General features: G+C 38.5%; 1 protein-coding gene across 1 annotated transcript; it reads right to left on the bottom strand.

The window, feature by feature from the left end:
- Positions 1-263: 263 nt before the first annotated feature.
- LOC110966956 (solute carrier family 12 member 2-like) lies at positions 264-22243 on the bottom strand. Its single transcript, XM_051951276.1, has 26 exons — positions 21548-22243; positions 20029-20151; positions 18897-18972; positions 18103-18198; positions 17499-17638; positions 17297-17407; positions 15929-16037; positions 15706-15833; positions 15170-15254; positions 14674-14822; positions 10992-11099; positions 10196-10319; positions 10008-10109; positions 8874-9029; positions 7813-7912; positions 7494-7605; positions 7272-7412; positions 6706-6812; positions 6388-6467; positions 6172-6312; positions 5155-5268; positions 4096-4207; positions 3883-3969; positions 2612-2747; positions 2456-2523; positions 264-825 (listed from the first exon to the last, which is right to left on the bottom strand). Exons 1-26 carry the CDS (start codon positions 22007-22009, stop codon positions 690-692), a joined length of 3303 nt encoding a protein of 1100 aa, XP_051807236.1. The 5' UTR covers positions 22010-22243; the 3' UTR covers positions 264-689.
- Positions 22244-22325: the final 82 nt, after the last annotated feature.

Genomic DNA, 22325 nt, shown 5'->3' with positions numbered 1-22325 from the left:
TTTTAGCCTAATATAGCTTCTACTTTCTGTGATTCTAACTTATAGTTTGATACTTTCAACCCCTAGTTTTAGCCTCATTGAGCTGTTTTTAACTCCCGGCATTGCACACTTTTAGCTTCTAGATTAGCCTCTTATTGCTCATAGTTTTAGTCTGTTTTGATACTATCGTTATCCTCCTCTGTGTTTTAGCTTACAATCAAATCTCTATAAATACCCCCCCCCCCCAAAAAAAAAAAGAAAAAAGAAAAACTGGACAAGAAACATGTGGTTTAGTTAATACTTTAATAAAATAATGTACAAAATAAAGTTACCAGACATACAGCGTCTTGCCACTTAAAAAATAAAATCAACGCATAATCATAGGACACCTGAACACACATTCTGAAAACATCATTACAAATAATTTTATTATTTACCGCGGTTACTCTCATTCATGTAAAACACACAGAAGCCATAGAATGAATATACAGCCTGTTGTTATTATTAACAGTAAACAATCATCCATTTTATATGTTCACTGTTAATTAATTTGTTAATGAGGGTCGACACAAATGTACTTTCTCTTCACAGCAGGAGTCTCTCAAACTTAAACCAGGATAATATGTCTGTTGTTTTGCAGATGTGTGATAAATATACATGAAGACTGACACAGACGGTGTATTTGTGCGTTGACAGAGTAGATAATTGCGTTAGGAGTAGAAGGTGAGGACACTCTGGTGGTTTCCTCGGACTAGCAGCAGCGGTGGAAGGTCTTTGGACAGAGTTTCCAGCCAGCACATGTAGAGGGCGCTAGACACCGTGCCTTTTCTGGCCAGAGGCATGCTCCTACACACAAAACACAGCATTTACTGTAAGTTTAATAAGTTAGGAATGGAAATTAGTCCAGAAAATGAAACATTAATTAGAAAGAATTTATCAGTAGTGCAAACGAACACAGTGAACCTAGCACTAGCCACTTTTAGGTTCTAGTATGGCTGTTTCTAGCAAGCAGTTTTAGTCTGTTTTGTTGCTAGCTTTAATCTCTTCTAGCTTGTACTTTAGCTGCTTTTAATTATTAATTTTGGCATCTTTTAACTGCTAGTGTTAGCCTATTTTAGCTTCTAGTTTAGCTGCTTTCAACTCCTAGCATTACCCCCTTTTAACGTCTAGTTTGGCTGCTTCTAGCTTGTAGTTTTAGCCTGTCTTGTGACAAGCTTTATTCTCTTTTAGCTTCTGCTGTAGTTGTTTTTAATTAATGGTTTTGGTGTCTTTTAGCTACTAGTGCTAGCCTCTTTTACCTTCTACTTTAGATGCTTTTAACCTCTAGCATCAGCCACTTTTATCTTCTACTTTGGCGGCTTCTGGCTAATAGTTTTTTCCTGTTTTGCGACTAGCTTTTATCTCTTCTAGCTTGTACTTTAGCTGCCTTTAATTTATAGCTTTGGCATCTTTTAGCTGCTATGTTAGCCTATTTTAGCTTCTATTTTAGCTGCTTTTAACTCCAAGCATTACTCACTTTAAGCTTCTAGTTTGGTAGTTACTGGCTCATACTTTTAACCTGGTTAGTTACTAGCTTTAATCTCTTTTAGCTTCATCTTTACTTGCTTGTAATCATATTTTTGGCATAGTTTAGCTTCTTGTGTAGCAGCTTTCAACTCTTAGCATTAGCCACTTTTAACTTCTATTTTAGCTGCTTTTAACTCTAAGCATTAGCCACTGTTAAGTTCTAGGTTGACTGCTTCTAGCTCATAGTTTTAGCCCGTTTTGTTACTGGCTTTCATCTCTTTTCGCTTTTAATTTAGTTGCTATTTATTATTAGTTTTTTGTGTCTTTTAGATGCCTGTCTTAACCTCTTTTAGCTTCTAGCTGAACTGATTTCAACTCTTAGCGTTATCCTGCTCTACCTTCTACTTCAGCTGCGTTTAACTTCTAGCGTTACAGAAACTACATTTGGTAGTTTCTAGCTCGTAGTTTTTGTTGCTAGTTTGAATCTCGTTTTTTAGTTGCTTTTTATCATAATTGTGTATTTTAGCTGCTAGTATTAGCATCTCGTAGCTTCTAGTTTAGCTGCTTTCCATTCCTAGTTTAAGCTTCCTTTTAGGTCTTTAAGGTTTTTAAAGATTCGCATAAACTTTTGTAAATGCCAACTATGTCTATAGAAACTTTTGCACAGGTTGTAACTGCTCCTACAAGGTACTCAGTATTACATGCAGTACAGGTGGGACATACTACGCTACTCACAGCATTGCCCCTCAAGCTGTGACCATCTTGCTCAATGTTTTTACTCATATTAAAAGCTGTGTCTGTTCTCTGTGGTTAACACGTTCTTTTTCTTCTTTTTCTTCAACTGTCGTACATTCTGTCATATAAACCCCAGATCTAGGTTTCTGGGTAGCCGGATTCATCTAGTTTATCAGTTAAAAACAAAACCTCTGATGAGAACTACATCTAGACCCAAACCCAATGAGTTTCTTACATGACGATGAGCTTGGCGGTGCTGGAGTGTTCCTTCAGCAGCTCGTTCAGTCGGATCTGACGGTTGGTCTGAAAGTGACAAACAGCATGTCCGTTTAAACTCAAACGTGGACGTTAACCTGAACAGATAGAGTGCTGGGACTGGTCAGAGGTGGACCTTGGCCTTGTAGAGCTCCAGCTCGTTGTCGGTGATCCTCCAGGGCTCCTGGGCCTTCAGCCTCTCTGCAGCCTCCTGCTCCATGTCGTCCTCCTTCAGCCTGTAGGGCTCGATCAGCTCCTTGAAACTCAGCTTACTGGAAAACACACGTTAGGTTTTTAACTAACATGTCTGGTGATGCATTTTAAAACGCTTTCAATGAAATGAGGCAGAAATAACTAAAAAAAAAATGCTAATAGCGAAAACAATACTATATACTTAACAGTCTAGTTCAACTATACAAAAAGCATGAAGTTATATGTTGGTAATTATTTAGGTTTTACCTTGAAAGAGAACTACAGATTAACTCCTTGAAACCTTTAAAGTCGTTGTTAAAACATTATTTACGACCAATGGATTTTTATCTTACAGCTAAACTAAGAATTTATAAGATGTGTCATCTAATCAGACTCTTTAAAAACATTTTTCTTTTTATTTTACGGCCTATATGTGTTGATTCCTGGTGCCCTTTAGTGACGTCATCCAACCTGAGGACTTTTGTTTTCCTTTAAAATTAATCGTAATAAATGGGATTAAAGCTGCACTGTTTGGAAACTCTTATCAGAACAGTTTTAAACTCTGTGCCTTTTAAATCTTTAAAATATCTGAAGACTTTTTTTTGTTAACTTAATTTGTGGTTATTGCAATAGAAAAATCCAACTTCAATCATAGCAGATCTGGTAACTCTCTATTGGTGTGACCGTCTGATCTCTAATCACTGGACCAAACTCTCAATTTGTCACTGAAGTAAAGATGATTGGACAATTGATCTCACTGCTGGTAATTGGTAATTGATGTATCTTTTTGAATTTGTTAATTTCATCCATGCTTTTAATATGTCAGAAATGTTGCGTCTACCCAAACGTATCATGGAAAAGTTGAATTTCTCGACCAATGCTAGACCCAACGCGAATAAACTCGATTGAAAATGCAAAAGATTAGAAAAGAGAGAACAGAAGTACCACCAACAGCAGAATGATCAGTTATCAATCAATCTGATTGACTAACAAACAGCAACAGTGGAACAGAGTCGGATAGTTCTAATATTTGTTGTGGATTCTCCTGCAGCGCTTCAACCCAGTTAGAGTTACTGGTTCCAAGTCTTGTCTTGTTTTCACAGAACCGAGTGGACCAGCGAAGCACTTGCTAACCTCTTTTTTAATCTTATATTACCTTTAAATAAGAATCATGATGAATTTTAGTGATTCTGTAGACACCATTAGAGGTCGTACTTGTGTTTCTTGGGTTTGGTGTTGATGTCTCCGAGGACGTTGATGTCAGAGAAGTCGATTCTGAACCTGCTGAGCAGCGTGGCCATCCTGACAGCACAAACGCACAATAACAGCTAATTAAACATTTAGAAAACACGTCTGTTAACCAGTGTTTGTAAATACTGTAGATTCACAGCGTGTGTTCTATCGCAGAGCAGAAGACGGAGGACTCACGCTCGGCGGTCGTGGTCGATCCGGTTGATCTTTCCGCCGATGAAAACTCGGATCCTGCAGTCGCCCCACTTACTCCTGTTGGTCAGCAGGTAGGGAATCAGCAGAGTCAGACCTGCACACAAACACACAAAATACATGTTAAAGATTATAATTAGCTCTCATCTAGAACCAGCTTCACTTCTCTTGATGTTTAATCAACGTCAGTCTCCATTTTCAAGAATCTAAAATACAGATAGTAAGGTCCAGTAACACAACTGACAAGAAAATAAAACTCACTCTTAAGTTTCTCATACAACCATATTTTCCTGGTTATACAAAATGGTGATAAAGTTTGGGATATTTTAGTTGTTTTAGATTCTTATCCATCAGTTGGTACCATCAGATGGATCCCAAATTAATTTTCTAAATCAAACTGTTTGTAATAAAACAGTTTGATTTGCTCAGACTACTTCAGTGTTGCATGCATGGTAGCTGTGTTTTAAATCTGATTTATCGTTAGGCTGTAACATTCATTTTCCTTGAAAACTGCGGTGTTCACAACATGTGTCTGTCTAGTTACTCAAAATTAGAAATTCCAATTAGGAAAAATGAGCCTCAGAACATGAACATGTCTTGATAAGTCAACGTGTTGGTCAGTTTTATGGACAAAGTAGCTAAAAACAACAAAAAACATGTCTGCTACATATGTGGGTAAGCCTTGTCCATTAAGAGACACTCGTTCTTAATTTTAATCTTTTTGCGTTGGATTTTCAACCTCCAAAAATCATGAGCAACACAACCACTCATGACCCGTTTTCTTTCAGCTTTCTTAGCTAGTTTGTTTGAGTTAATTAGCTTGAATATTTATGTCAAAATGTATGATATGTTGTCATAGTTCCTGTCTTAAATCTAACTTTAGATTTACTTTTAGTTTTGTTTTTGTGGTGAAAAACAGGTCATCATGTGTTTTACATCAGAGTTTGATTAAATTTAACTCTGCTGTAGTGAGTAACCAAAAAGGCACTTAATCAGGGTGATGTAGAAAACATGCGGTGGAAAGTTCAGTTCATAAAAGCTGACCTCCGTCATCAAACAGCCACCAGACGTCGATGGTTCCTTTGCCTTGTTTCTTCTTAAACTGCTGGCTGCTCTCCAACAGACGCTGGTCGGTCAGACTCAGAGGAGATTTGGTCTCTGCAACAAGATAAAGAAACAGAAATAACTCCGTGTCAGATTCAGTTCAACTAAAGCAGCAATTATTCATAATTAACTGAGGTTGGCAGGTAATGCTCTGAGCTCCAAAACCTGCGAGTGGACTTTAAAAGCATGTTATGTTCTCAAAAAAAGAGAAAAATACACGTTATGCCAGAGAAAGGAACAGTAAAAACAGAAAAAATCATCCGAGTTTCAAATTTCTGAGGGTCCTTGAACTAATCATGTGTCTTGAATGGTTCCGCTGAGAAAATTAACCAAATCTAAGCTTAAACTTGTGAAATTTCACCAAAGTTCCTTCATTCTACGTGTCTCATTTTTTTAAATAGCTAAAAATAAAACGTTTGTACCAGAAGAAAAAAATCTGGAGAGGTTGTAAACATGGAAATAGTTAAATATCTACAGAATGTGGAGACAAAAGCACAGTAAAAGAGACACAAAACATCATGAACAAGACATAAAATGACCAAAATGAGATATTAAATGACAAAAACAAGACAAAAATAGACAAAATAAATGTACAAACAGCACAAACTAAAGTGAAAGTTTCCTTAACAGTTTGATAAAAAGTAATGTAAACAGTTCTTCTGTTTGTAGAGCCTGTAAAAATGTAAATAATTTAAGATCTGCAGCATGTGAAGCCTCCATATTTTTCAGTGTTGGTAACATTTGTGAGCGCTAGGAAAGATGTTGCACATATTTGCGTTTTTTCCGATTTTTGTAAAATAATCAAAGAAAATCAACTTTTTTTTGTCATTCTAGCTGAATCATACTGCCCAGATTAATTCTCTCTCCTTCTTCGTGGTTGTGCTGTTTCCGTAGAGCAGCAGGATTTTAGATTGTAGTGAAAAATGAACCCACCGTGAGGAAAAATGAGACATTTACCTCTAATGATGAGCGGGCTGCTCTGGTTGCTGGTGGTTTTTGAAGGACAGGAGTCAGAATCCGAGTCTTTGGCCAGACTGACAGAAATCAGAACGTCTTTACTGCCGACTGGTGGTTTATCGTGAGAAGACAGCAGCTCGTCTGCATGGAAAGCGGACAGATTCAGTAAAAACAGGAAGTAGATACAGAGGATAGACAGTAAAAAGATGGACAGACCTTGGCCCTGGATGTGAGAGATGTCCAGTCCGTCCTGCAGTCGGAGGATCACAACTCCAAACTGTAGATCGAAGGCATCGCTGGAATGTAAAGCAGGAGATATAATATGAATCAATTCATTTTCTAAACTCAGAAAGTTTCCATCTCCCATGAAGCTCAACTCAAAACAAAAAAACACCTCAAGCATGCGTATCAACTTCCTGTTTGTCTGTTGTATCCCTGTTGAAGTTTTGGTTCTTTTGCCCTGAGTTTGCTGAAGTGAAGACGAACTTCCTCTGAACTACCTTATGTTATGTTTAAAGACACCTCAGTCCTTACTGTATAGTGTTGATGTAAATCTCCACATTTCTCATGTCGCCATCACTCCAGTTGTTCTTGAAACCCATGACCAGTGTGTTGGGCTTCAGTCGACCCAATCCAACCGCCTGTAGGGCAGAAAAAAAGGTATTGAAGTAGTACACAAGCCAGATTAGTTAGTTAGGGTCCTAGAACCCTGTTGGAATCCAAAGAGCCATTCTTCATACAAAAAAAGGTTTTTGAGGTCCTAAACATACTTGAAGACACGTTAAATTTGGTACACATGTCCGAACTGGTCAAAAAAGACAGCAAACTCCTCCTGTGAGTTAGTCCAACACACGTTAAAGTTGGCCTGTAGATACAACAGGAAATGAAACAGGAAGTGCTGTCTAACGAGCCTGTACATGCTCCAATTGGCCTCAAACTTGACATGTTTGATCACAGTCCAGCCCTGATGACATCCATATAACAATATCCAGTCTCAGTCACAACACCCCCAGGATGTGAGGACCTGACAGACTGTTTGCAGCTTAATTTTTTACTTTGATTCTCAAAGTAAAGTGCTGGGTTTGTCCAGGTGTTCGTACCTGCAGCAGCAGCTGCGTCCCGTGTCTCAAGTTATCGGCCAGAACAGGAGCGTAAAAGGCTTTGATTCGTTTTTTATTGAGCCAGCGCTGACAGCGGGCGTGGTCCTGAAACAGCTCCTTAAAGTTCGGCCGCCGGGTCACCTGGTGGTAGAAGAGAGGACAAAATGTTGAATTATGACCTCACTGATTGGTGATTCGTGGTAGCTGGCGGCGTTTACGTACCGTCCTGACGTGACCGCAGACCATGAGGCTGACGTTCTTGGTGAAAGAATGAACTAGATGCAGCAGAGCAGGACGAGAGTTTGGATAACCCGCTAGAACCAAACACTGTGGCCTGCAAACAGGGTATTAAACACTTAGAACATAAAATGAAATCAAGTTGAGTTTGATGGAATTCTGGTAAAGGACGATTAAGTTATGGTCATTTTGGTAAATTAACTTTGTGGTTCTCGTCATAGACACATACTAGTTAACGTTAGCCATCTGAGTTGGTACAAAACGTCTACTACGTCTGTTCCCAGGTTTAAAATCCAAATCAAACCTGAAGTTTTTAACGTGGTCTTCGACTCCGGTGAGGTTCAGACAGTGAGTCAGAGCCTGGTTGTAGATTAAAGCCTGAGTGGACGAACCCCAGTTCACATCTGTAAGAAAGAGGAGGGTAAAGCAGTGAAGAGGAGTCTTTATAAAGCAAACAAAAACAACAACAGATATATTTTTTTGATGTGGACACTTTATGTATTTATTTTTACAGTTAACATATGAAGTAATAGTTTGTCTGTGGTTACACTAAGTTATCTGAAGTTTAACAAAAAATGAGCAGAATCTGTAAAATTACAGATGATTTCCAATTTTTTCAGTCTGTAATGCACATTTTTATTTCAAATGCTGCCAGATATCTCTACAATAATATTTGTTTTCTGACCAAATGTTGTAAAAGAATTATTAATTGATGTGGACATTATTGACAGTTTTAGCCAGTTTTTTTTCTGACAGTTGACATGTTAGTTTGTTATTTTACTAGCTATTTTCTGCAATATAACAAAACTAGTAGCATCTGTACAATCGAAAACAGTGAACAGTTTAACCCTCCTGTTGTCCTCATTTATGGGCACCAAAAAATATTGCTTCCTTGTCTTAAAAAATCTAAAAATTCCCCAAATTTCTCAAAATTTGCAAAACCTTCAAGAAAATTCAAATAATTCCTTAAAAGTTTCCTTTAAAAGTTTTATTTAAAAAAAATCCTCCAAATGCAGCAAGAAAATTATTGTATTTTCAAAAATGAGTAAAAATCTTCCAAAAAAAGCCCTTAAAATATCTACAGCGATTAGATAAATATCAGTAAAGCTTCTAATATTTCCTTTAAAAACATTCACCTAAAAATCAACCAAAATGCAGTGAAATTCACTGGATTTTGGTTGATTTTTAGGTGAATATTTTTAAACAAATATCTTCAATTCTTATTTTCCCACCAAAAAATGTTAAGAAATTTCCCAAAAATGTTGAAAATGTGGACATCAGAAGTTTCATTGTGAAAACGTTCCCGCAGGACGACACGAGGGTTTAAAGTAACCAGTAAGTCTTAGAGAAACTGCCGGTTCTCACCAGGTTTCTTGTAGCCGACGTAGATGTAGAGAGCGAGGACGATGAGGAGGGTGACCAGAGCCGCCCACCAGTTAATGACGAACATCACCACACAGCACAGGATCGCTCCGGCCAGAGAAACCCACATGTTGTAGTACTTGAAGCTGGGGCGCCACCCTGTGGAGGGAACGGGACATGTTAGCATCAAACACCAGAGTTAAACCTGCAGATAACAGAAGAATAGATGGAACAAGACTGATGCAACGTCTGGGGTTGGATTTAAACAGTAATTATTTTTAATTTCATATTTAGAATAATTATTGCATTCATGAGGTTGCCTTTGTGTGTGTTTTAGTGCACTAATCAGGAGTATTCCTCTTAGTTTTGTTGTATTTTTTACGATATCACAAAACAAAACAAAAAACAGATCAAAACTCCAATGTCCTCATAAAATATCTGTAATTTTACCCGTCGTAATTTAATTTTTTCTAATCTTTGACTATGAAATTACGTTAGTTTTTAATATATTTAAATCAGCATTAAAGTTGAATTACTTTGCAGATATTTGCTATTATTTCCAGTAAAGGTGTGCATATTGAGGATTGAAAAATGGTGAACCATTGTGTAAAACTGTTATTTTACAGATTTTCCTTTTACCAAAGTAACATTTTGAGCAAACAAAAATAGACCAACAAACTGTAAATAATTAAGTTATTAAAAATCTGTGTTTTTACTAATAGTAATTTGTTCTTTTACAGCATTTGATTAAAAAAATACACATTTACTGTGTTTAAAATGGCAAAAAATATCATTCTTTTACTGATATTTATTGGTTCTACAGTTGTTCAGTATTTTGTACGGTAAGCCATTTATTAATGTATTTTTTTCTGTCACTCATGGCAGAGTTTTTGCTTTTTTCAGAATTTATTTTTTTAATAGTGTAGAAAAACACAATATTTTGACATTTTTAAAGAAATCTATTGTTAATATGATGATTTTTGTCACTTTAATTTCATTTAGACCTTTTCAAGTTTTTAAAAGTTGAACCCTGAGGAAGTTTTGTTAAATATCCAGACTAGAAACTTTCAGAGCTTATTTATAGTATTTTAGTTGTTTTATTACAGCATATTAGTTATTTAGAGAATCAGAGTTCACCTGGAGAGTTGGCCATGGAGGCGTGGAAGACGGAGAAGTTGATGAGAGCGTAAGAAGCCAGGAAGAAGTTGGAGATGATGGGAGCGATGATGTTCAACTCGGCTGAGAGACGACGGCAGACAAGTTCAGGATTAAACAGAAGAAAGTCGTTCTGTAGGAGCTTTAAAACCTTCAGAGTTCCAACCTACCGATGAGGATGAAGGCCAGACCGATGCAGAAGGTCAGGACGTAGCCACGGAGAGGCTCGTTGTTCTTCCCGTAACCCTTAGCGAACATACCCAGACCTGGGTAGATGTTGTCCTTACAGAGCGCCTGGAACCACAACAGCTTCAATATATTAGTCTTTTACAGGGATTTGGCCTTAAATTAAGACTTTCGTGCAGGTTTTACCACCTTGGATAGCCTAAAAGCATCGCGTAAACCTTTTTTGGTGATTTTTAACTCCATAATATAGTCTTGAATCTATGAATGGAAGATGCTCTCAGTTGTCACATTTTGTACTTAGATGTCATGCAATGACAAAGAGAACTGTTTGAAGCAGCTAAAACCCCTGAAAAAAATCTAAAAAGCCTAAATTACAACCAGCCAACATTTCCTTTATTGTTAATTTGGAAAAACTATCTTAACATAAACTCCTTTTGACCTTCGTCAGCACCTCTGTAGCACTTTTTCATGTAAAAGTTGAGACTAAGAGTTGCTTCTTGACCACTGAGACCAACTTTTTGTTAGAAATTAACCATGTTTTGCTGTTTCCAACATGAATTTGTAGCCGTGTTCATGCCTTTAGTCAGGGAGTATTTATGGTGATGCATGTTTGACTTAAAGCTGCTGTCAGAGGGAAAAATTAACATAATCCCTGAAATGCACTAATATTTACATCGTTATGGCAAAAGAAGGACAAAGGAGCTGTTTTTGAAGCAGATTTAAAACCAACAGAGAAACAACAAATCTGAACGTGCAGAATGTAAATATTTGGTTCCTGACCTGGAAGACTTTGGGAGCGCTGACCAACGAGGCCAGAGCCGAGGACAAAGTGGCCGAAAAGATCCCAGCAGTGATCAGAGGACCGAAGCCCGACACCAAGCTCATCACCTGGAGGAAACAGGAAGACCTTCAGGTTCACACTGACCAGTCACAGAATGGAGATTTCACTCAAACAGCAAGTTTACCGAGTAGATATGTAGATTATAGACGTCTTATTGTTTAAAGAGTGTGTATGACATCACATAATAATAATAATAATATAAATAGGTAAAAACAATGGTTTGACAGACTATATAAATCCAGGATACTCAAGAAACAGACACAAAAAAGCAAACTCAACATGCCAACATTAATAAACACAAATAGAACATTAAAATCAATGAAACCTGAATAGTCAAATCGCTGTTTTTTTCCATTTATAATGACGGCCTTTTCCAACGGAGAAATGAGACGTCATGAATTTACTGAACAAGTTTGAATATTAAGGTTCAGATCTTACAGTATTGAGTAAATGTTATCAGTAAGACCCTCTAATGTTTTATAAAATACAACTTTATCTGAGTAATTTAAATATTAGGGTGAAGATCCTACAATAGATACACAACTGTTCTAAAGTTTGGGTTCATCCAGATAATTCCATGTTTTCCATAAAACTCCCACTTTTATCCATGTGCTAACATAACTGCACAAGGGTTTTCTGATCATCAATGAGTCTTTCAACAGCATTAGCTAACACAATGTAGCATTAGAACACAGGAGTGATGGTTGCTGGAAATGTTCCTCTGTACCCCTATGGAGATATTCCATTAAACATTTCCAGCTACAATAGTCATTTACCACATTAACAATGTCTCCACTGGATTTATCATTCATTTAGTGTTATCTTCATTGAAAAATAATGCTTTTCTTTCAGAAATAAGGACATTTCTAAGTGACCCCAAACTTTTGAATGGTAGTAAATGTGCAAGTATCTCAAAAAGTAGTTAAGAGCGTTATTTAACTAAATGTACTCAACCTCTGTCCAAATGGGGCAACAGTTTTCAAGAATGGGAAGTATAAAGCACATTCAGAGAGCAGGAAGGACAGGTGTAACGGAAGAAATCCTAGTTTGTTCCTGAATGTTTACCTACAAACATGAGGCGTCTGTCAGCATGAAAGAGGATCAGAAAAACTCGGGTTAGATTGTCTTTGGCGACTGGTCTTCCTGTAGATAATTTATCACAAGACATTCGCCCAGTTCAAGAAATACGTAGGTTTAGAGGCTTCTATTGTAGTTTGTTCCTGTGTGAACTGAAGGTGTGAACGACTTCTGCAGTCTAACATGTTTGCCGACTAACAACATGTGTCGTCTGTTGGCATGGAGGAGGATCAGAAACACACGCTTAGATTTGTGAATACACAAGAATTACAATCAAACGGCTGTTTGTGTCTGCAGCGGCGCACGAGATCGCGCACAATGTCAGCGATATCAGTGTCAGTGAGCAGTGTGAGTCTGTCTGTGTGTTGTTGTGTGTCTGTGGTAGTGTAGGTGGACGCTGTCAATGCTCCCATTCAGCTCCGACCAGCGAGAACCTTGTGACTCAAAACAACAGCAGCTATTATCTCTGCTGCACTTTGTTTGGGAACAACTCCGTCACACACATGCACATAAACACACACACATGCACATTAACACACACACATGCACACACAACCTCTGCAGCCATCGTTACATCCACGTGCACAGAAACAGGATCAGAGCTGCAGAATGACGTGATCTGAACTCTTGTTAAACCAGAACTGAACTCAAACATGAAATCTATAAACCTGGTTTATATCTTTACAGCAGTAACCAATATATAATCAATATATTGATCAGGAATTTTGATCCCATGTGCAATAACCAGTACACTTATAAAACTAGAAAACTAAAATGTACAATTTACATCCAGAAAGTTGTTTAACATCAATAGTAATATATAAATACGCTGTAATAAATGAACTTTATTTGTATTTTTTGACCTGAAAATTGTCAGTTATTTTATAGATGTTCCCTGTTGTGTGAAATTAACAAAAATAATGCAATAAATTACAACAAAACTACATTTTTTACATTTCTTGACTTAATAAAAACATAATTTTACCATAGCTATACGCACATTTTACAAATATTTGCTGCTATTTTTAAGTTAAAACCCTACTATCAGAGCTAAACATGTTTCATTGCATTTTTACATTTATTTTTTAGTTATTTTGAGCTCAAAGAAAAATATATAAAGTTTTAAATTATTTTGAAGTTATTAACACCATAATGCATTTAAAATGTATTAAAATGCGATAGCAGCTATAAAAAGTTGGTGGTATGTCAAGAATGTTAGCAGCTCGAAACATTGAAGTGTCTAAAATGTTCATCTTATAATGCAAAACATCTGTATTTTAGTAAATAAGTTTATGCATTTTTACATTTCTTGACTGAAATTAGATTTTTCACATAATTAAATGCCTCTTTTGCTGTTATTTTACATAAAAAGTCGTGCTATACAGCTACAAAATGTGCTAAAAATGTTTTTAATCATTTAAAATGTGTGAAAATACAATATTAGCTATAAAGAGTTGGTGGTATGTGAAGAATGTTGGCAGCTGAAAACATAAGTGTGTGAAATGCTTGTGTTATAATGGAAATACAGTAATATGATAAATAAACAGTCTGTGTAGCGTAGCATCAGACAGAACCAGTAGTTAGCTATAAGCACCAGTATGCTATGAAGGTAAACAGACGGCGTTAATCCAACAGTCGGTGTGGTGTCGATGTGTCGGCGATGGGAAATAGGGCATCGTTGTATCCTGACACGGCTTCACCGTCCATGTGTGGGCTTCCATAGAAAACAATGGCTGTGGGTTGTTCTGTTCACGTCACACTCTGCTGCTGTGTGCCGGCCTTTATGTAATACGAATTCCTCGGCTTCTACGACTGTTTTCACTGAAGTGAACAATAATAGTGATAATAATCTGCCAAAATGTTGATTCATCCTGCAATCACTTTTGGACCTTTCATTGTAGCTTCCTAAGCACTTCTATAGAGGGAAACTGGACTTTCCATCCTCTTCACCATCTATATCCTGGCAGTCTTGAGTTTCCAATGACTCCTATGTCTCAGAATTTTCTATAATGAAATCACTTAAACACATGAATCTCTGTCACAAAGGAGCAAATGTTCATTTTGGTTCTTTCATGGATTTATTAAATGTTTTCTAGCAATATTTCAAGATTTGCTGTTTCAAAAATATACATACAACAACTTAAATTGCCAGTTTCGGTGACGTAAAAAGTTGTGTAAAGTCTGATGAGCCCAGCAAAAATCTGAAAAAGTTGTGTTTCTGCAAAAATCACTTAAAGAAAATGTCTTCTGGAGGAAAGTTCTGTGGTCAGATGGAACAAAAACTGAGCAGAAATCTGTTTGGAGGAGAGAAGATGAGGCCTTTAATCCCAAAAGGACCAAACCTACCATCAAGCATGGTGGTGGCAGTATCATGCTCTGGGGCTCTAAAAGTAAATCGTTAACTTGAACAAGCCACGGAAGTCACTTGAAGCAGTTATAGGAGTCACTGGAAACTCACGAATGCCAGGATATGTAAGATCTAAGTGAATGTAGACTTTTGTTTGTGCCTCGAGGTTTGAAAGTTAAACTCGGTTGCAGCGTTACCTGGAAGTCGTTCATGAGGCCGTACTGGCAGCCTCCTTCCTTGCAGATGGAGAAGTCATAGCCCAGCGTACAGGCGGCGTCGGTGCAGTTCACCGTGTCGCTAACGGTGTCGTTGTGGTCGCCGGTCGCATCTCTGACAATACAGGAACCTGCAGGAGGACAAACCGACATGAGCGCTGATGTAACAGCAGCAGAATCCAGTACTAGAAGGTCCACCAGGCCCATTTAAAAGGTCATCCGACATCTAACACTGTACATCTGGGTGATATTTACCTTCAACAGCACTTTCTTATTGATGTATAATTGATTTTGGACAAAAATTCAAAGAGTAGACATTTCATATTTGTAAAGATGGTGTTGGGCATATCATCATGGTTTTGTCTCCCTAAAAGTAAAGCACTGCGGTCAACGTCTAGACGATACATATGAGATCAGAGCTGGAAGTCTCTGAAAACAAAATAAAATTTAGTGTTAAAATCAAGTGTATGATGTGAACCTGTGGAGAAGGCCACGGCCACGTAGGTGAGTCCTGTGATGAGGATGGCCAGCAGGGTGCCTTTAGGGATCGCCGACTGAGGATCCTAAAGACGGAAACATGATTAGGTTCAAATTTATAGACTGTTCAAACACTTAAAAGAACAGATGCAATTCGTTCAAACCACAGAAAGATGCAAGATGTAGGAGACATTAAAAGATGCAGAAAAGACTTGAAGGCAAAAAGAGATGTAGAAATTAAATGCAAATAATTAATAAGATAAGATCCAGTAGGTAAACCTTCTGCCAGACACTGCTCAGAAGAATTACAATTAAATGCAATGCTATAAAAATAGCAGTAAGTTGCGTACAACACAACAGAAGATAAAAAGTAAGAAAGTACTCTGGCAGTGACTATTTTGATTAACAGTTTTTGCTGATCAAAGACTCCATCGCTAAAACAATGTGAGATCTACAACCTCTGGATGTCAGCAAATACAAGATTTTAGGAGCGTGTTAAATGCAATAAAAGGGCCTTTATGAAGACCTAAAACTTACAGTGAGGTCTCCAGAGATGTTTGCTCCAGCCAGGATTCCAGTGGCTGCAGGGAAGAAAATGGCAAACACCGAGAAGAACGTCTCATCGTCCCTGAAATCTGGACCAAAATTCTCCAACAGGATGGCAGCTGTAGGAGAAGAGAGACAAAACAAACAGCAGACTATTGATTTTAAATCCTGTCGTGGGCCGTCGTGAACTGATGAAAACCAAAACCAGACTGACTGTGGTATCCGAAGAATCCTTTGGGCTCTTTGCTTTCTGATGGCATGAAGGTTCCTATGAAGTAGTTGGCGATGGCTCCCAGCAGGATCACCAGGAGGACAATCTGAGCCTGACAGGAAGAGATGTTAGAGATGTTAGGTTTTCTCAACTAGCAAGGACATTTGCTGATGTGTTTGAATCTGGGTTGCTAGCTTACACCGCCAGATTGCACCACAATACTTTTATACCTCACATAAAGACAATTCAGGTGTTTTAGGACCTCTAGAAGACAGATTTTTGGATACTGTGCTAACTCTATGATTTGTCTGGACAGGAAAAACTAAGACTTTCTGGGTTTTAGTTGTCAATATGTGTCGTCCCTGATTCGTCCTTCTCCAATCAAGTTCAAAGAAGAAAACAAAGATGTCAGTCTTGACTACTGGTGGTTACTTAATCATAGATAATAAATAAGGCTACAGGCATTGCTGATCTGGTTATTTCTGCTGGCAGAATGTAAGGAAATCTCTGGTCTTAGTTTTCATGATTGTGGTTTGTCTGTAGCATTTTCTGAATCAAAGCGATCAACCTGCTTCATGTTCATACCAGAACATCTTTATACGTTGTACATGAATGGTGCTTTGCATTTTCAGGCGTGTTAATGTGCCGAGTTAAAGCTAAAACACTGTTTAAATGCTTGTCTGGATGGAGCTGGTTTCGATAATAAGATCGTTTTAAAAATCTAGTAGCTGCTTTAGAGCAAATACGCTTGGTTGCTTACAGTCCTGTAGGCTCTAATGAAAGTAGGAGAAGAGGTCAAGGACGAGAACCATTTACCCGTTGCTAATACAATAGTTAATAAAAGTGCATAAGCATATGTTATGGAAACACAGCTAGTGACAGCCATGGCATTACCATAGACAAAACTTTGGTTGGATGATATGTGGGCACGATCTTCTCACAACACCGACTTACAACTGTCACTTTTCCAGTAGAAAATGCCTCATCAAAGGGTTCAGGCTCTACAGGCTCTAGGAATGGCATGGCTCAGTGGGTAGAGTGGCCGTCTTGCAACCAAAGGGTTGCCGGTTCGATCCTCGGCCCGTCGTGCTCATGTCGAGGTGTCCCTGAGCAAGACACCTAACCCCTAATTGCTCCTGATGGGTCGTGGTTAGCGCCTTGCATGGCAGCTTCCACCATCAGTGTGTGAATGGGTAAATGTGATGTATCACGTAAAGCGCTTTGGGTACCTTGCAGGTATAGTAAAAAGCGCTATATAATTACAGACCATTTACCAATTTACATGGTCAAAACCAGTCTTATCAATGTTTATTTAGATGTTAGCTGAAGACGTTGAGTTGCCCCAGTGATGTTGTGGAACCACAGCCCTACCTTGGCTTCCCACTCCATCCCAGCTACAGAGATTCCCAGCAGCAGGATGACGGTCAGAGTCCCGACGATACGAATGTCGTTCAGCTCGTCTGTCATCAGGGCGTCAACGTCCTGCAATCAACAACCCGATGAAGATCAATACTAGAGTCCGTTCTAATCAGACAGAAAGAGGTTGTGATAGTTAAACCAAAGACTTTCTCACATTGAGCAACTCCACAACTGTCTCAGCGAAGCCTACAACGTACATGGCCACAGCCACAGCGTTGGCGAAGGCAAATATGAGGCCGATGGAGCCTCCGAACTCAGGCCCCAGACTCCTGGAGATCAGGTAGTACGCCCCACCTGGATGCAAGGCATGGATAGTTCTTCATGCCTTGTGTCAGTATAGCGTTAGCATACAACAAACAGTCTGATTCAACTACTGTAGAGATCCATTTTATGGCAACAACTGCTCAACAATGTAAACAGAAGCTACAATCCATCCAATCCATCATTCCTCTAAGACCTGAAGGTCAGTCGGTCCAGAATTTTTCAAGATCTTTGAAAATGTCTTTAAGTTCAGTTGCAAAAACCACCAAACACTGATGAACCTGGCTCTTGGTGGAAAGTTAATATAAAAAAAACTTTTAAATGTCTTGAAAATCACTTTGCTGAATGTGTGAACACAACTGGTTATGGTTATGAAAGTTTTCTATTTAGTTTGTAACTTTGTATCTTGGACTTTTTACACTTTTTAGATCTTTAATACTACAAAAAAACAGGACAAATAAGGTGACATTTTAAAAATAGTGCGTTTTGTATCTGACCTCCCCGTACGAAGCCGTTGGTCGCTATAGCAGATGTAGACAGACCGGTGATGGTGGTGACCAGAGTGGCCATCAGGATGATCGCAATGGTCAGCCCTGTTTAACAACAATAAGAAAAACATTGAATTATCAGTAATTAAGTGCATATAGCATAAAACGTGTACACTGGTTATTTATGTGGAATAAACGGTGAAATTTTGCACAAATGCCGTTTGCCTTATGATAACTTATAGTCAGTCAGTTGTTGGTTGCACTTTTTCATTAGTTTGTTGATGTGGACACCAAAGATCCAACGATAAAGTAACTGATGGAGGTTTATTTTGAAGCTATCTCAATATTAAAGTCTAAAAACGGTTTGTTAGTGCTTTAGTGTGTCCCATTTCCACCATATGACCAATGCTTACTTTTAATTATTTGTTATCACTATAATATGGAAAGACGCTCGATCATTACGGTTTTGGTAATCACAAGAGCTTCAGCAAAAAGAATCTTTTAGATTCTCATTCAGAAGGTTTCTGTAAATATTGAGAATTTTGAGCATAGTTTTTATATCAGACAAAAAATAAAACATTGTAAGACTGTCCGCTTTAAAGGTAAAATAAATGAAACAGCATAAAATCAGGTGGAAACTTTCAGTTGGACCGACATATATAAGTCTACAAAAAATCCTCCAGGACGCCCTCTGGACTTATTGCAGTTTTCTAAATTGAGGGTTAAAGGTTCCTCTGAGAACCCTGCAGACAAGCCATGGTCATTGATTATCAGATCACCATGATTGATTGATCAGTACGTACCGATTCCAGCCTGTCCAACGATCCAGGACATTCTGATGAAGAGCATCACACCCCAGATGTTCAGCATGCAGCGGATCTGAAACAAAGAATTCACATCGTGGGGATTATAGATTAAAGTCACATGAACTTTTTCTGAAGAGGATTTTGAGGTAAACATTTTCTGCTTCTTTGTAACTGATCACAAATATAATTTCACACACATTAAAATATCTGTGCCGTTTATTTTACTGCTCTACTGTCACTTCTTTTCAGCCAACCAGTCATACGTTAGATGAAACCAGACACTGATTTAGTCCTCAGACTGACTTTGACTCTTTTAAAATTTAAACTAGAATGCAGTTTAGTTTTGTAGGAGCAGAATTTTTGGAGCTGCTGTATCTGGTGAGATTTTTATCTGCTAAATTATCCTGTAAAAATATCTTTTTAAGCAATTTTAACTGATTTTTTTCAATTTGCTGTTATTTCACAGACTTCTCCATTTTGGTTTAAATACAAATAAATAGTGAAATGTATAAAAAAATCTACAGATTTCATCACTGTTTTCTGATATTTAAAAGAAGAACTATGTATCCCTAAAATTTAAACATTTAAAATAATGCTTGACTGTTATTTGAAATGATTTTGGAGAATTGTAGATACTAATTAGTGAAACTGCAGGAAAAAGTATTAATTACATGTTGACTGTTAAAACAAAAACAGACCCAAACTGTAAACAGTACACACATCTAAAATCTGTATTTTTACAAATATCATCTCTTTGGTTGTTAAATGATGTCAAGAAAAATCCCAGAAAAACATTAATTTACATGTTGACCGTAAACAAATTGCACCAAAACTGTAAATAATGTCCACATAAAAAAATCTGCTTGTTTATTTCTGTGAAACTGGTGTTTTACTGTATTTAAATAAAGGTTTTACATTTTTTAATGTTACATTATTCCACCTTTTTAAACCTTTTTTCTGGTACATCCTGCCGAACCACGTTTACAATCATTTTACCGATTTATTTTTTTACAGTGCATGTCTGTTTAACAACAGATTTAAAGCTCAGTTTAATCATTAAAACACGTTTAAATACGACAGGACGAAGCAGAGTTTGTCTTTCGCTTCCATTTTTCCAGCCGACACTAACCAGGACTCCTTTGACCCAACCAAACTTGACCGTTCCTCCTTTCGCCTCCTTCGCCGCCAAAGCCGCCGCCTCCTCGGCTGCTGACGGCTCCTCGCCATTGGCCAGACCTTCCTCAAAGGGCTCCTGACAGCCAATCAGAGACAAGATGGAAAGAGTCAATGAGACACCAAAGCTATCAAAGCTACTGGATGAATAAAATAAAGTCAGCATGGATCAGAAACGGTGAACAGAGGAGCAAGTTGTTGGAGATCCATTCAGCATCTTTCTACTGTTATATCTATAGTATGTGGACACAAAACCACCATAAAATGAGACAAAGTTAGACCAAAAAATAGATAAAAACAACACAAATTAAAGGAAAAACATGACAGTTTCTTGAATAGTTTAATAAAAATGATGTAAATAGTTCTTCTGCAACAACACCTTGATGAGATGCTTTATGTTCTCGCTCCTTTTGTCGCCTCGTTAAAGTAAAACGTCTGGATTGTTGTTGAGCTCACAGTGGTTTCATTATCGGCCCAGATACACCCTTGAAAAACTGCATTACTTAGTTTTAGAGAACATTTATTGGGTTTTCAACAACTTCTTTAAATTGTTTAACTTCCTTTTTAAAGCAAAGATAAAAAATTCTCTTCAACCTGCATCCTAAATGTGAATATTTGCTCGTTGTTTTCACTCACTTTGCTACATGAAGCAGTTTGATGGAACAAACAATTCAGGTCTTCAGGACAGATTTTGGGTGAATTTTCTGCACATTAGATCATTCTATGGGAAGAACCTGAGACATTCACAGACTTTATCCAGTTGTTGTAGTTTTCTGACCACTGCTGATGTACAGTGAGCGTCTGTTACCTTAAATGTGAGCCGTAGGCGTCATGACCGGCTGCTTTGTGTTCAGAGAAACTTTACTGGAGGATAAAAACTAGCCGACTGCTGTCAGGTGGACAAGAAGGACGGATAGCTGCAGGATAGGGCTAATAATCGCACATTTACACTCAAAAATTGGATTTTTTTTTAGAGTATTTTCTCGTTTAAATGGATTATTTGGTGCTTTTTAGGGAAGATTTTTAAACTTAATTTAGTTTAAGTGGCTGGATATCGTACAAATAAGACTTACTTTAATGATTTTTATCCTGGAAACATGTTCAACTTGAGTAAATGTAACATGCAGCCAGTTTTAAATTAACTTAAAGGTCAAAATGAAGCCACTCGGTTCTCATTGTGGAACATTTACAGTTAAATCTGTTATTTCAGTGTTTTTGGACACGTTTGGAGTCTTTGTGAAGATTTTTTTGAGTTGTTTTGGAAAAAGTTGGAGTATTTTGGGAGGAGTTTTGAGACATTTTGGAACAGCTTTGAATAGTTTAGTAGAAGGTTTCAGTAATGTTGGTTAGATTTTGTCATTTTGACACATTTTTAATAATTGGGGACGAGTTTCAAGACTTTTTTTTTTTTTACAAATTTTGAATTGTTTAGGACAAGTTAGGTGATAAGTCAGTAAAACTGTGTTCATTGTTACTTTATCCAGTTCGTCGTGCAGCTCCGACAGCGACGGTCTGGTCAGCTTCTCCCCGAAAGGCGCAGCCGTCTGCCGGTAGAAGTCGATGTTGGGCACCGCGTCGATGGTGTTGTGTCCGAAGGTCCGCATGTAGTAGGTGTTGGAGTGGGAGTCCGAGATGTGGGTCTGTCCGGTACCGGTGGAGTGGAGGCTCACCGAGTCGCTCTTGGTCGTGTCCGGTTCGTGGGACACATCAGGCGGGAGGCCGATGTCCATGGCGCTGCCCAGCGCGCCCGGATCCATGAAACCCACCACCCGGAACCGGCCTTTGGACTCCTCCGGCTGCCGGGATCCGTCGGTGGAGCCCGGGGCAGGAGCGGGAGTTGTTCCGGGAGCTGCGGAGGATCCTTCGGTCACCACGTCCACCTGGAAGCGGCTCTGAGGGGAGCCTCCGGTCCTCAGCGACGGTTTCTGTCCCGACATGACGGAACCAGGAGTCAGCGACGCACCGAACCGTTAGATAGGCACCGAGAGGAGCCGCAGCATTTAATACCGAACAGCCAGAGGGAGATAAATCCTAAAAACACTGGAGTCCAGGTCAAACATTCAGAGATTAAAGCTCCAGGCGGTCATTTACTCTCCTGGTGTCCGCTGGCAAACTCTGGATGTGGATGGATGCGCCAGGACGCACGGCACCGATCTGTGCGTAAAGGACACCAAGCCTCCGCGTCTCCACACAAACACACACACGGTGAGAAAGACGGTGTGTGTGTATGTGTGCGCGTGTGCGTGCGCTCGA

The sequence above is a fragment of the Acanthochromis polyacanthus genome, chromosome 7 (genome assembly GCF_021347895.1).
Source record: "Acanthochromis polyacanthus isolate Apoly-LR-REF ecotype Palm Island chromosome 7, KAUST_Apoly_ChrSc, whole genome shotgun sequence".
NCBI lineage: Eukaryota > Metazoa > Chordata > Actinopteri > Pomacentridae > Acanthochromis > Acanthochromis polyacanthus.
The sequence above is the reverse complement of the archived record's forward strand: the minus strand, read 5'-3'. Positions and strand labels throughout refer to the sequence as shown.

Excerpts from the sequence above, each read along its gene's own strand:
- LOC110966956 (XM_051951276.1), bottom strand. The coding sequence starts at position 22,009 with ATGTCGGGACAGAAACCGTCGCTGAGGACCGGAGGCTCCCCTCAGAGC. Across the intron at positions 18,973-20,028 it reads GTTGGGTCAAAGGAGTCCTG|ATCCGCTGCATGCTGAACAT; the intron begins GTTAGTGTCGGC and ends TCTTTGTTTCAG. Across the intron at positions 7,413-7,493 it reads TCTGCGGTCACGTCAGGACG|GTGACCCGGCGGCCGAACTT; the intron begins GTACGTAAACGC and ends TTCTACCACCAG.